General features: G+C 34.1%; 1 protein-coding gene across 1 annotated transcript in view; it reads right to left on the bottom strand.

Moving 5' to 3' along the window:
* The window catches only part of MALRD1 (MAM and LDL receptor class A domain containing 1), a 598,238-nt gene that overhangs the window by 568,471 nt on the left and 13,277 nt on the right, over positions 1 to 16,490 (bottom strand). The window contains 3 exon segments of the mRNA XM_021064964.1: positions 115 to 276; positions 365 to 456; positions 12,824 to 12,964. Coding sequence (XP_020920623.1) covers positions 115 to 276; positions 365 to 456; positions 12,824 to 12,964 — 395 coding nt within the window.

A 16,490-nucleotide genomic window follows, 5' to 3' on the forward strand; every position in this document is an offset into this window, starting at 1 on the left:
GTTCTTACGACAATTGGGATGTTAGCCATCCTGCTTTTAATTCACCTGGGGTTAAACACTTGTTCTCTATGGTTTTTCCTGCAAAGGCAGAGTGAGAACACACCACACACCTACCTGAAATCGTTGGGAACTCTGGATTTTGATGACATTCCTTTCCCATTGATGCTGGAGCCCAGCTGTGTTTTGCCATAAATGCCGTACAGGACCACCACATGTGGTTTGAATGCCAGCTGTTAATTTGCCATTTGCTTGGCTGAAGAAGTGATAAAATGTAATCTGTGAAAAATATCGAATGTCCAAACAATTATAATAAAGAAATTCCTAAGTGTGGAAAGTCATTCAAAGGCTCTGTGTTTTCAAATACCTGACAAGCATGTTGGTTATTCGTTGGAAGAAAAACTCTGCTTCTTAAGCTTGAGGGAGAATCCACATTGGGGCCCAATGACAGGAAGTGGGCTATTAGAGACAAGGGTCGGTTAGATTCAGAGCAATCACTGGGAAGTTTACTTAATACCCCAGGCAGTAATTCAGGCCTCTGTCTACGCTGAGTCAATATATTTTGTATAAAGAGTGAAATATTTAACCACACCATCTATTTTTGCAAGGGCTCTGCACTGATACTGTTACTTCAATATATTTCTCGGTAAAATAACAAATTGTAGGTGTACTCCCTATAACACTATGATGGACTGTAGTCCAAAACCAAATTTATCTTCTATAACTTAGAAACCTATAACCTAGCAAGGATAGGATCCAGGGAAAATATTATACTGGGACCAGCCACCAAAATAAGCAATTCAACGAAGAGGTCACAAGAGATCCTATTTTCCGGCGTGAGCTATGGTGTAGGTCGCAGATGTGGCTTGGATCCTGCATTGCTGTGGCTCTGGTGAAGGCCGGCAGCTTCAGCTCCAATTGGACTCCTAGCCTGGGAACCTCCATATGCCCCAGGAAGCGCCCCTAGAAAAAGGTAAAAACACACACAAAAAAAAAAGAGATCCCATTGCTGTGCTTTTTTTCGAGAAAGAATTGGATCAAATGCTCCCAGCTTTTCCCAAGATTATGGAAAACAATACTGAGCCCTGATGCTCTCCTGTACAGTGTAATACAGACCCTGTTAGTGGACTGTTATTATTTGGAAGCCAATAAAATAAATGCGGAAGCTTTCTTGGGCTTTCATAGATTTTTTGCAATGCTTGACAAGGTTAAAGTGTATAATCCGGGGACCATTGTTTCCTGCTTACTCTACTTGGTATGCCACTATTTGTCAAAAAGAATGAAAAAATGATGTTGATGATGATTACGATGGCAAGTTATTCGATAGTATTTGAAAGCTGTTTTGTAAATCAAACTTAATTGTCACAGCATTGAGAGAATCAATAGTAAAATTAGGAACCTAAAAAACCTTTTCTTCCCTACAACTATTTCAAAATTGTACCCTAATTAGGCGGAAAAAAAGAACACTAATGACGGCTTACAGATACAGTTAGATGCATAATTGAAATCCCTGCAATAACAGAAAATTGTTCTGAGAATGTACTACCTGGAATAATTACATAAACCTCATTTAGTTGAAGGTCTGGTATCATGGCAATACAAGTGGACAATCATGAGTTTGCTTTTGCTTCATATTCAGGAGGGAAAACAAATAAGCAAGTGAATAATCAAATGAGCATAATAAGCCATATGGATGCATTGTTTGAGGTTTAAATAATATTATTTGCAATACCAATGTTAACAGTATTCTACAGCCCCTAAATCATTATTTATAAATAGCCAGTTACTAAAAAGCATCCATCATATGTACAGGAAAAATTATTTTCATTTGCCAAGGAAATTACTTAACCAAATTCATTTTCGAAAGTTTGGTTTTAAAAATCAGGTTGATACTTTAGGCTATTAAATAATAGAATAGCAATTTCAATAAAACACATTATTTAAGTATTTCAGCTAGTGTTTTATAAACACAAACTACGTCATTTGGTACAGTTTATGATACTATAAATTATTGTATATTTTGTCAAAAATTAAATAAAAGTTAACCTTCGGGTTATTGTAAAAGTAAAGTTTTCAATTCAGAAACGACTTGAGATCTTTTGGCATTTGTCCTAGTAATAAGCTTTCTTTTCATGGGGGACAAAAAGGGTTCAAAATGCACCCAATAGCAATATCTGTTTTTCGATTTTAATTCCAACTTAGTGACATGAGCAAGGATTTTTTTAAATGCACACTCAGTTTTACCTTGCTCCCTGAGTATTTAATTTCTTTAATTCACAGAGCTGTTCCTTAGAGAGTATCATCTTATAGAGAGTTCTCTTGCTTTCCTAGGACTTTAGTCATCAAGTCTCTGAGTATAAATGAAAGAAGCAGATCCTCAGCAGCATAAGTTTTCCCACATGCCCATCCTATCATCTGATACCTCCTCCTTCTCCTGACTCTAACCATCAAGAAGAGACTTACGAAGCTGATAAAAAGCTATCCTATGTTCTCTCCATTATATGTCTCTATTATTCTCTACCATGTTTATTTCAGTTTTGCTCATAGGATTCATAAATTTCCATTTTATGCCTGCAACTCTAAAAGAACTTTACAGCACATCTTTAAAACATATTTAAATAATCTTTGTTAGTTATTAAAATTACAAAATAAGAATATAAACAGAATGATTGCATTTATAATCTTAAATGTTTACATCAAAGGCCTTTTTTTAGTGGGTAACTGTTGGAGTAAAATCCCAGCATAAACTAGGATGACAAAAAATAGGAAGCATATAAAATATGAAAGCAACAAAAGCCATGAATCAATTTTGAGGGCTAATTTCAATAAATTTGGCAGTGAATTCCACGAACTTTGATCCTCAGAAAAGATTAGGTAGAGGAGTTCCTGTCGTGACTCAGTGGTTAATGAACCCAACTAGTATCCATGAGGACGCGGGTTCCATCCCTGGCCCTGCTCAGTAGGTTAAGGATCTGGCATTGCCGTGAGCTGTGGTGTAGGTTGCAGATGTGGCTCAGATCTCAAGTTGCTGTGGCTGTGGAGTAGGCCAGCAGCTATAGCTCCGACTGGACCCCTAGCCTGGGAACATCCATATGCCAAAGGTACCGCCCTAAAAGTACAAAAAATAAAATAAAATAAATTTTAAAAAATAAAACACACAAAAGAAAAGATAAAGTAGAAATTTCAGTCTCACTTTCTTCAGCTACTGACAGACGGTCTTGCATATCCTCCATTTCCCAAGTTCTAAGTGATTAATGCGAATGATGTGAGCAGGAGAAATATAAATCCTACTGTGTGTTGCAGAGTAACCAATGGGCTCAAAGGAAAAAAAAAAAAAAAAGAGAGAGTATTTTATCAGTGAGATAATAAAAAAATCAGGATGCACAATTAGATAATTGTGACAAGGCCTAAAGCAAAGGTAAAATGTCACAACTTTTGGAAAAGAAAAAGTGTGCTAGTCTGTGACAGAAATATTAATTCAGATAATACGTTAAATAACATTCTTAGAAACAAACTCCTTCAAGTTGGTAATTTCTATTTATTAAATTCCATTTTTATGGAATCATAAGTTTTGTCCCATTCTTGTTCATTAAACTAACAACCTTGACACAATCATGACAAGCTTATTATTTGCTAAAACTGTATCAAAGGATACATTCAAATAGTTATAATTGCTAAAGATTACTAGCTATTATGTGTAAATAAATGTTGCCATACCAATTTAAGTCTACTTCAGTGATAAAGGGCTAGGTGAGTCATTTCAGGAAATCATAAAACATATGATAAACACAAGGGTGATATTAATGAAAATGACAATGTAAACATCTTCAAAATTTTTCTTTTCCATAAAAGCAATGAAAACATTGGCAAAAATGGTCATAGCAAAGCTTACAGCAAAATCGGGGGCTTTTATTCAATAAATAACTAAATCTCAGTTTAAACAATAAATTTTATTTTTAAAAATGGCCTATTCCCATTGCCCATTCTCCAGCTCCACAGTAATTTTAAAAATTGTCAGCCCATAATCCTGGTGCAGCATGGCAAACACAGGAATGAGCATAATAGAGTTAAAAATTCTTTCAAGCCTCTTTACCAGACAATTATTATTTGACATGTCTTTTGTTTCCTGAAAGACATCACTTAAAGACTGTCTGAAGTTGCCCAATGCATATAGACTCTTCACAGTACACATGTGTTGAAAACAATGACTGGCAAGTGTTTTAACTTTTGGGGCCAACAACAAACTAATCAAAATGCCTAAACCAAAACCAAGGACTGAAATGTCCCATAGAAGCTATGAAATGCTGCAACATACTCCTGCAATCCTATGGGACCACATGCATAGGTCTACATACATGCTCTAGAAAGTCATGAAAAGGGCCTAAATTCTCACCTCTGGCTGACTTCAATGCTCTATTAAGGCCAGAAGTGATGAATAAGACAGAAATGTCAACTGCCTAGGTTAGTATTGAATGTACACCACAATAAAGTCCCTCAAACACTGGGAGATTTAGTGGTTACAGGCATTTAAGAAACTAAAAAACTCTCTTTCCAATCATTAGCTGACCACTAGGCTGACCAAGCAGAAAATTCAATGGATACACATGACAAGAATAAAGACTTTACAGAATTATTCCAGAAAAGTCACTACATAAAGAAAACAACAAATATAACAAACTAAAAATGAGGGAATCAGATTTCCACATTTAGCACAGTGTATTGTTTTAAATGTCCATGTTTCAAAAGAGATTGTGAAAAACGCAAAAAAAAAAAAAAAAAAAAGATTAACACAGAAGAAAAAAGCAATCAAACAAAAGTGTCTCTAAGGAAGCCCAGACATTGGGTCTACTGAAAAAAGATTTTAAACCAGGTATTTAAATATTTCAAAGAGCTAATGAAAATCATGTCTGAAGAACTAAGCAACCATGAGGATGATGTTATAAAAGAGAGACTATCAATAAAGAGATAAATTATAAAAATCAGTAACTAACAATTAATTGTAATTATTTGTAATAATTGATAAAAATCAAACTCAAAATTCAGTGTCGGTGGGCACATAAGATACTAAGGTGTAAACTGTAGCAGTAACAGCATAAAGGTTGGGAGACTAGAGCTAGGTAGGACAATTTTCTTATATACTATTGCAATTAAATTTTATTAGTTCAACATAGATTGTTGTAATCCCTAAAGCAACTACTAAAATAATTCAAATATATATATATAATTCAAATATATATATAAATAATTCATATATAATATATATATATGAAGATATTTATGTAACACACACAAAAAAAAAGTAATGGAGGAACAGAGTAACAAGAAAACATAAGACAAAACACAAATAGAAGACAGCAGGTACAAATCCTATTTTACCAGTAATGATGTTATATGTAAAGGGATTAACCTCCAATCAAAAGTCTGAGGATGGCATATTGTATAAAAACATGATCCAACAATTAAACTACACAAAAAAGGCTGAAAATAAAAGAAAATAAAAATATATAAAAAACTGAAAGAGCTTTGAAAAAATACTTTAATTCACAAAAAATGTTATTAGAGACAAATAAGAACAATTCAAAATTAGAAAAGAACCAACCCATCAAAAAATTACCAATTATTAACATATATGCACCAAAATATAGTAAGAAAAAACTAATAGAATCAAAATATAGAATTCAACAGTAACAGTTGGAATCTTCCATATTCCATTTTTAAGAATGAATAGAATAATTAGAAGATAAGAAAACAGAAGATTTGAGCAACACTATAAACTTACAGACACATGTAGAACACGCCATCCAACAATAGCAGAATATTGTACACACAATATTCTATAGGAAAGACCATATCTTAGGCCATAAAACAAGTCTCAACACATTTAAGAGAATGTGAACCACACAGGTTATGTTCCATAGCTACAATGGAGTGATTTGAGTCAAGAGAAGAAAAAAATTATGGGAAATTTATGTATATGTAAAATTAAATAGCACACTCCTAAACAACCAGTGGGTAAAAGGAAAAATAAGAGAAATTAGAAAATACTTCAATAAAAATAAAAATATATGTATGAAATGTATGAGATGCAGTTAAATCATTGCTTAGAAATAAATTTATAGTTATAAATTACTAAATTAAAAAAGTCTTATAATCACTAATGCAAACTTCCACCTTACAATGCTGGAAGAAGAACAAACTAAACCCAAAGAAGGTAGTGGAAGAAAATAAGTATTAGAGCATAAATCAAATAGAGAACAGATAAAAAATAGAATAAAATTAAATAAACCAAAAGATTGTTTTTGGAAAGATCGACAAAATTAACAAATCTTTTCAGAGACTAATTAAAAAAAAAGACAATGACTCGATTTACTAAATGAAAAGTGAAACAAGGCTCAAAACTATCAAATAGAAATCAAAAGAAGTATAAGATAATACTATCAACAATTGTAACCTAACAAATTAGATAACCTAGATAATATGGACACATTCCTAGCAAGACACAAAAAGTTTAATACCAGAGATTTCAAATAAAAAAAAAATCATTGGATAGGCTTATAAACATAATAAAGATGACAAATGAAAAAAAAAGTCACAGAACTTGATGATAAATCAATTGAAATTGTTCAATGTGAAAAAAAGGGAAAAAAAGCAAAATATATGACCTCAATATGGTAAGATCTGTTTTCTAACACACTGACTAAAGTCCAAGAAAGATAGGATGGAAAGATGGAGAAAGAAAAAAAAAAAAACCTGAATTAAAAAAAGGCAGGTATTTTCCAAGATTAGTAGAAAAACATAATTTCAGATTCATGAAGCTTATTTAACCCAATGAGTATTTGTAAAAAATATCATTCCTAGAACATTATAACCAAATTTTTGAGAACCAATATCAAAGATTAAATCTTAAAAGTGGTTTTGATTTGCATTTAAGCATATTTTCATGGGCCTGTGGGCTACCTGCATTACCTCTTTGGAAAAATTTCTATTCAGTTCTTCAGTCCATTTTAAAAATTTTTTTATTTTCATTAAGGTATAGTTGATTTACAGTATTATGTCAATTTCTGCTATACACTATAGTGACCCACTCATACATATACATTCTTTTTCTCAAAATATCTTCTACCATGTTCTATCCCAAGAAACTGCATATAGTTCCCTGAGCTGTGCAGTAGGACCTCATTGCTCATCCATTCTAAATGTAATAGTTTGCATCTACTAACCCCAAACTCCCAGTCCATCCCACTCCCTCCCCGCTCCCCCTTGGCAACCACGAGTTGGTTCTCTATGTCTATGAGTCTGTTTCTATTCTGTAGATAGGTATTATCAGGTTGTTTGATTATTTTGATGTTGAGTTGTATGAGCTGTTTATATATTTTGGATATTAACCCCTTATTAGTCATATCATTTGCAAATATTTTCTCCTATTCTGTAGACTGTCTTTTCATTTTGTCTATAATTTCCATAAAGTTCCATAATGCTTTTAAGTTTAAATAGGTCCTATTTGTTTATTTTTGTTTTTGTTTCCTTTGCTTTAGGAGAAAGATCCAAAAAAATATGGCTACTATTTAAGTCAAAGAGTGTTCTGCCTATTTTCCTCTAGGAGTTTTCTGGTCTTACATTTAGGTCTTTACTCCATCTTGGGTTTATTTTTGTAAATCTTGTTAGAGAATGTTCTTTTTTTTTTTTTTTTTAATTTTCCCACTGTACAGCAAGGGGATCAAGTTATCCTTACATGTATACATTACAATTACATTTTTTTTCCCCACTCTTTGTTCTGTTGCAACATGAGTATCTAGACAAAGTTCTCAATGCTACTCAGCAGGATCTCCTTGTAAATGAGAATGTTCTGATTTCATTCATATATATGTAGCTGTCCAGGAATAACTGACTGTTAAGAAAAATCTTCATGTCAACAATTTAGCATAAAACAGAAAAAATGGTAGCATAAAAATTAAAGGCTTCTATTCATTAAAATCACCAGAAAAGATGATTAATATACATGCGTATTTGTAAACATAAACCTTACAAAGGATGGGAATCCAAAATAAATATATAAGCTGGTAGAAGGAACTCACTGTCTTATTTGTTTCTGTTGGGGATGCAAAATGGTACAGACACTCTGGAAGACTGTTGAGCAGTTTTTTATAAAATTAAATATACTCTCACCATATAATCCAGCAATTGTGCTCCTTGGTATTTATACAAAGGAGTTGAAAACTTATGTTCACACAAAAACCAGCACCTGGATGTTTATAGCAGCTTTAACCATAAAGTACAGAAATAACCAAGATCTCCTCCAGCAGGTGAATGGATAAACTATGGTGCATCCAGAGGGCAGAATGTTATTCATTACTAAAAAATAACATATCAAGCTATGAAAAGACATGGAGGAAATTTTTAACGCATATTACTAAGTGAAAGGAGTCAATCTGAAGGCCATATATTGTATGATTCCAACTCTACATCACTGGAAAAGGCAAAACTGCAGAGACTAAAAGGATCAATAGTTATCAAGTCTTTGAGGGAGGAAGGATGAACAAGCAGAACTCAGAGGGCAGTGAAATCATTCTTTATGAGAATATAGTAGTTGATACATGTTATTACACATTTGTCCAAATCCATAGAAGTACAACACCAAGAATGAACCCTAATATAAACTATGAACATTGGGCAACAATGATGTATCCACACAGATTCACTAATGGTAACAAATTTACCAGTCTCTGTGAGATTTTTGTAGTAGGAGAGGCTGTGTGTATATAGGGGAAGGGGACCTGAAAGGAAATTTCTGTGATGTCTGCTCAATTTTATTGTGAATCTAAAACTACTCCAACATTAGATCCTATTTGTTAAAAAGTACAACTCATTCATAAAAGACTAGTCAACAAAAACTAGGCAAAATCTGTGAGCAGAAAATTCATAAAAGGTATGTTAATAGCCAATAAGCCCATACAAAAGTGATTAGTATCAACAGTCATCAGGAAAATTCAAATGCAAACCACAACGAGATACCACTGGACACTTAGCAGAACCATCAAAGTGAAAAGAGTAAACAGCAAAAATAACAAAGGTATGGAACAACAGGATCTCTCATAGATTGTTGGCAGGAGTGTGAAATTGTACAGCCACCTTAGAAAAAGCCCCAGCAGTTCTCATAAAACTAAACATTCACTGGTGCAGCATTTCACATCTAGGTATTTACCAAAGAGAGTTAAAGACATATGTTCACACAGACTTGTACTAGAATGCTCACAGCAGTTTTAGTCATTATAGCCCCAAACAGGGTAAAACACAGGCACCTAATGGTAGGAGAAAGGACGAATAAACCCATTTAATTGTAAATTACTCAGCAATAAAAAGGAAAGAACTAAGGATACACACTGCAACCTGGCTGAAACTGAAAGCATTATGCTAAGTGAGAAAAGCCTGACACAAAGGCATGAGTTCATTTATATGGAGTTCTGGAATAGGTAAAATAATCTATGGAGGGAAGAGGGGATTAAAACAGTGATTGTGAGTGGAGGGTGGGAGTAAGAATGGACTAGGAAGGTACCTGAGGGAAGTTTCTGGTATTAACTGCAATGCTCCACATTTTGTTAGGGGTTTAGGTTGCACAGGTGAATGCATTTGCCAGAACTTATCCAATAGTGTCTTTACATAATGGAAGTTTTACCTCAAAAGAAAAAAAAAAAAAAGAACTATGATGAACACTGAATTCTAGAGCAAGGGCTTTTTTTCTTTTCCTTAAAATGCCAAATAGTTTAGGCTTTATGGCTCAAAGTCAGCCACAGACAATTTGTGAATGAATGGCCATGGCTGTGTTCCCTCAAATTATATTTATAAAGACAGGAAAGTCACCCACAGGATATATGGTTTATTGGCCCCTGTATTTAGTTAATGATGCTCTGCTAATGTATTTGCAATAAAGTGATTCCTGCAACTTTCTTAGGACGTATAGAAAATATGACAGAACGATGGATGGAGAAAGGGATGGGTAGATGGATATATACTGATAAAATAAAGATAATAATTTTAATTACATAACCTAAGTAGTGGTTCCTTACAGTAAGTTTTTTTAGACCTTTTTCACATTCCTGAAAATTTTATAACAAACTGTCAGTGGAGAGGAAACATATACATTATAAGTGGGTACACAGATCCTGTTCATAGCTTACTAGCAAAAAAAGGAGTTAATATGGCCATAAATTAAGAAACAGTGTAAACGAAACTTTCAAAGCTACTATGTGCTGCCCAGCCATCCTAGATGACCAAAGAAATGCTCCAGCAACGCATCACTGTAGGTGTGTCTGTGGAGAATAACAAAGGCCTTTCGGGCTATGATCAGCATATCTTCCTAGAACAAAATAAAAGGACTGGATGTTGTTTACTACTATATGTTTCACAAAATATGGATTTTAGACCCAATTTAATAATCCCTTAAAACAACAAAAGTTCTCAAAAACCCATTTAAACCTAATTTTAAATACCCAAATAAGAAAAATATTCCGTGGTATAAAAGGGAATGTTAACTTCTCAAATAAATTATTTTTTATCTTTGATAACATATACAGTTTAGTTTTATAGAGATTATAAATGCTGAAAACCTCCTATTTCAACCTTTATTATCAGCTGAACTGTGGATTTAAAACATATTTTATAACAATTATAAGAAAAACTCTTACGTTCTTATAAGAAAAAATATTCCATTCTCAAAAAGTAAAGTTTTACTATCATGTATTTTAATTTTTGTAATGATACCATTTTATCTTGTTGCAATGCTATATACTTTTCAAAATCAATACATCTTAATCACACTGCCCCAAGCTTTAGGAGACTTCAAACATTGACACAGTGATGTTTTTAATATTCTAATAGATTTTCAAACTTAGCTCTGAAAACTTCTCAAGGCATTGATTACATGATGACAAATAATATTCTGGAGCACTGGCAAATTATTTCAAGGGTAAGTTAATCAAAAATTTTATTAATAGTCATGAAATAAGGATTTCTGAATGGAAATGAGATTCTCCCATGCCTATTTTTCCACAAACATTTTTAAGCACCTAATATCTAAAGGCAAAACATTTGCTTATTTAAAATTATCTCTAGGGAAATACTCACATTTTTAACATGTAATTATAGTTCTGAGATACATCACTATTATTAAAATCACTACTCCTCCATAATTATGCTTGACCGTATTTTGTCTCCTTTCCCTTATGAAACTTCTATTATTATTTCCATTTACAGATGAGAAGACTGAGACCACACAGCAGGGCCAGGGTTCAAACTCAACTGACCTGATTCCAGAAATCTTAAACTGATATAGCTAAAGTAGTGTCTGTCCATATAACATCTCAATTTTGATGTCAATTGCCCCCATTTTATCCCTTGACTAGGTGATCAAAATTTAGCACAGCAAAATGAAAAAAGAGAAGGCTGGAAAAAAAAAAAGAGTGGGGGTGGGGGAGGAAGAGAAAAAAGGCAGAGATCCTGACATCTAATTCCAAGACAAAGAGGCATGCAAGACTAGAAGAGCCACAAACAACATAAAAAGAAAACATCAAATATTCTGGCCACAATGGAGACCAGGTTAAGTAAACCTATGTTGTGAATACTCTTCTAAGAAAAAGGAGGAAACGATGGGGAGTTCTGAAGGAAGGATGGGCTCAAACACCTCACGGGGCATTGCAGTGGCTAACACTTGGGAACCAGGTTCAATATCACCATCCAATATAACTGAACCCATAATCGAAGCTTTATGTACTGCAGTACATCACTGGTCCTGTTTGTGAAGCTCATCCTTTTTTTAATGATCAAGTTGGCTTATTCCTTAGAAATGTTAAAAATTCTTTTTAAAACATACTCTTGTCATCAAAGCCGAGCAAAATAAACTCCATTTTACTTACAGAGGATTTAAAATGAGGGACACAAAATTATTCAGAAATGTATTAAATATCAACTTTTTACTAGTTATTTTATAGTCTGACTAACAAGGGCTTATTTAGTTCTTAAATTCTATCCTATGACAGGCTTTCGAGCTGGGAAAACCAAGGTTTAACAAAGCAAATTGCTCAAGATCATACAACGTGTTAAGTGACAGAGCCAAGATTCTAACTCCCTTGTATAATTATGCAAACATTCCATTAACATCTAATACCTGCTTGCTTTAAATTATCTCATACTTACATTTTACTGTATTTATTTGAGAGAAGTATAACTTTTATTAGAAAAAAAAAAAAAACAGCAGACTTCCATGAGTTACACCAGACAACGGATTATTTCTTTTCATATCATGTATAAGCCCATCAGACAAAGGCAGGCACAGAGGTGATTTTTGCTCACTAAAATATCTTAAATGCCTAGTACAAAATGATGAATTAAATTCTTTAGGTAACAAATAAAGAAATGAATAAATGTCTGGCTCCAGAGCCAACTCAAAAGGCTAGCGATGAGTCCATCAGAGCTTCCTAGTCAGCCAAAGAAAACAAGCCTCACTAGAGAAAGTGCAACAGTCCAGCCAAAAGCAAAGATATCTGACAAATTAATCTAGTAATAATACTAGATTAATTCTAGTATTATGCTTAAATCTCAATTTTCATAGAGTCAAAATAGCTAGAAAATCCCAATTATTATCTAGATAGACCCCCAAGATCCCAAGAATCCAATTGTAAGATTCTACACTTTAGAATCATAAATATCTTGAATATAGTTGAAGAGTATAATATTAGACATTATATTCATTAATATCTACATATCAGTCAAGATTTTACTGTCCTAACCAACCTTGACAAAAAATGTAACGAAGGAAATTTGAAGCATTTACCAAGCATATCACCATTGTGATCATAAAATGGAGGTGATGGGCCAGTCATCCCATTTCTCCTGGTCCAGCCAAGTCGCAGACTCTGATCTTGAATCACACTGCAGAGACCATCCTCAAAATCACATCTTTCATAACTGGAACCTAATGAGAAAAAAAAAGAACTTAGCTTTCACAACTCTGTTTGGCTTAAGAAGGAGACAATTGTAGATGAAGAAATCAGGAAAATTTTTCACATTTTAAGTCTACTTTATTAATGCAAAGCTTTTTTTTTTTTTTGTATGAGACATTTGAATAAATCACCAATGTAAACACCAATGTGGTCATACAAAGAGATTGCCACATAGGGTGAGACTGAGAACCCCATCTGATTGTGTCTCTTATTAACTGAGGGCTTAGCTAAACCCCTTAATCCCAGCAAGCCCCTTCTTTGCCATAAAACTGAAATAATATCTTGCCCTGCCTCCTTGCTATGAGGATCAAATGACATACACATGCAAAAACACAACTCTTAGGTACCACAAAATATGGGAATTATTATTAAGTGTGCATCTTCAAATTCACTTTGATTTTGGGTTTCAATAGACCAATTCAGAAAGGACCCTCCGATTAAAAACTCAGCCATCAAAAAAAAAAAAAAAAAAAAATTTCTAACAAAAAAGGAGTTCCCGTCGTGGCGCAGTGGTTAACGAATCCGACTAGGAACCATGAGGTTGCGGGTTCGGTCCCTGCCCTTGCTCAGTGGGTTAATGATCCGGCGTTGCCGTGAGCTGTGGTGTAGGTTGCAGACGCGGCTCGGATCCTGCGTTGCTGTGGCTCTGGCGTAGGCCAGTGGCTACAGCTCCGATTGGACCCCTAGCCTGGGAACCTCCATATGCCGGGGAGCAGCCCAAAGAAATAGCAAAAAGACCAAAAAAAAAAAAAACAAAAAAAAAAAAAAAAAAAAACCTCAGCCATCTATGGCTGTGATAGACCCCTGGAATTAAATATAGAACTGCCTGTTGTATCTCAATGTTCTTGAAATCCTTGATGTGTTGTTTTTTTTTTTTTTTTTAATTACAAAGACATTTCTATACCCTTTTTTTCCCCCTCTGGGTGTAAGTGATCCAAGAGGCCTGGGAGGACTTTAGTCCATTATCCAACATCTGAAAATATCGTTCTCTAAAAAATAAATTAATTCAACTGCAAATATACCCTCCCCCTTGGTTGTAGTTTTTAGTGTCTGTGGGATTTTTCCTTTGACAAGTCTGTTCTTGTCCTAACTGGTTGCATTAGCCACAGCAGTTACGCTGGTTAATAGGTAGACAGCGCTTGATAATCCAGTCACAAGACCCTGTTTTTATTTAATCACATTTTGGACAAAATATTATTTCATCATAATACCTCTGGTACATGTTCTTGAAATCATCCACGTTGAGTATCGAAAGTCAATTTAGAAATGAAACTTGTAAACAAATTAAATAAACCTGCTAATGGTCTCTTTTATTAATTTTAGTCCTAGATTCCTTATTTTGAAAGATTTTACAAAGCAGCCATATTCTGTAACACTAACAGGAGTATTAATAGCTACAATTTATTGAGTTAGTTGTGGGCTAGGCATTGGATCTGCAGTAGTGTGTTTATTCCTTACAACAACTTTATGAAGCAGGCCGCTAGTGAATGTTGAGGCCAAGATGAAGGTTAGGTCTTTTTTGACTCCGCAACCTGAATTTTTTTTAATTAATGAATTTTATTACATCTACAGGTGTACAACAATCATCACAACCAAATTTTATAGCATTTCCATCCCAAACCCTCAGTGCACCCCCCTGCCACCCACCAACCTGTTTCATTTGGAAACCGTAAGTTTTTCAAAGTCTGTGAGTCAGTATCTGACCAGAACCTGAATTTTAAAGCTCTAATTTAAGGTCTCATTTTTAATCCACTAACGCATTTTTAGCAAAGACCTAGGAATTAGAGGTCTATCAGAGTTTCTCATCAGCCCGAGGAAGCCAGAATTTGCAGGCAGAACAGTGTCACTCTACCTAAAAGCGAAGAAACTTGATTAGTCTATGAATCATACCATGTTAAAAATCTCCTTAAGGCCTTTGAAATATTTAGAATAGCCAGAATATTCTGATCATTATCTCATGGACCCCTAGTGGTCCGGGAATCTGGTTGAACAGAAAATGAACTAAATTATGTAGTTATTTGTATATAAATGTGCGTGTGCGTCATTCAATTAGCAATGCATGTGTCTGCATAAATATGTATCTGTTTTCAGGTCTCTTTTAGTCCCAGCAATTTTTCTAATGATCCATGTGATTACAAAATATTCTAAACTATTTTTATCACCATATTTCAACAATTAGGTATACAAGAAATACACACATTCTCACATAGGTGTCAAACAGTTTTTAAATACCAAGAAATTACCTTGCATTACAATTACCTAGTTGATGTCTGCTTCCTATGTTCTTTCTTTAATACACAAGGATAATGATGATGTATTCTGGAAGTGTTAGAACTAGTAAAAGAGCTAAATAAAACATTTGTAGGTCTGAATAGTCTCAACTGTGGGGGTTCTTTTTGTTACAAAATGAATCTAATTAGCATACATCTTCAACTAATTCTTATTTTAAAAAAGCAATCATGAGCTTCTAAAAACAGGATTAATCAAAAATGCATTAAAAATTTTCCAAGAATTCATTTTCTTCCCAATAGAGAATTGTATATTTTAAACTATTCGAACAATTCTTTTGAATTGTGGTTGATTTGCCTTTAAATCTCATATGCCACACATGTACGCTCAAATTGGATAGTACTTGCTATACTAAAATCTGCCTCAATGGAGATTTTTCTGCTACCACAGTTAATGCTGCAGTCAGACAGAATACAGAAGAAGATGGAGTGGGATGCGGGACCTGATCAGCAGAATCCTAGGTTTGTGGAACTCATCATTTGTTTTCAATTTTGCGATCCCAAAGTTCAGGTGTACTGTAGTCAAAAAGAAAGAGTATCTCCATGTTTGCCTTATGTCGTTTGGAAGACTCAATTATCTCCCGATTTAGCTTCTACCATGCCTGACTCTCAAAAATTTAGTGCAGGATTTCACTGGGGCACGGCAGTAGGTTAAAAATCCAACTATAGTGGGTTACTGTGGAGGCACAGGTTCAACCACCAACCCAGCACAGCGGGTTAAGGATCCAGCATTGCCAGAGCTGTAGGATAGGTTGCAGCTGCAGCTTAGATTCTATCCTTATACCAGGAACTTCCACATGCCATCAGCGTGGCAAAAAAAAAAAAAAAAAAGAATTTTCTTTGGAGTTGTTCACAGATTCAGTCATTAACATCATAATTAGAGAAAAATGCTAAACTATATCCTAAAGTGACAGTTAATACAGGACATGCTTCTGAGAAAATAGGAAGGATAAAAAAACATTTGACAGTGCCAATGGCAAAAAAATGATGCAGAGCTCAGGATTAACTTAGTACAGTATGAGTAGATACACAATATAAAGTTCCTAGAAGACTTAAAATATAAGAATTAGGAAAACTCTACAAAGGGATAGAAGGTATTAAAAGCAAACCATTTATTTCATAATATTGCCTGAGCCTATATTAATAATGCACATTTCTTTCCCTCTTGAAAGTTCTGAGGCACATTAACCTTTCCTTAATGATAAATCCT

Source organism: Sus scrofa, chromosome 10 (genome assembly GCF_000003025.6).
Source record: "Sus scrofa isolate TJ Tabasco breed Duroc chromosome 10, Sscrofa11.1, whole genome shotgun sequence".
Taxonomy (NCBI): domain Eukaryota; kingdom Metazoa; phylum Chordata; class Mammalia; order Artiodactyla; family Suidae; genus Sus; species Sus scrofa.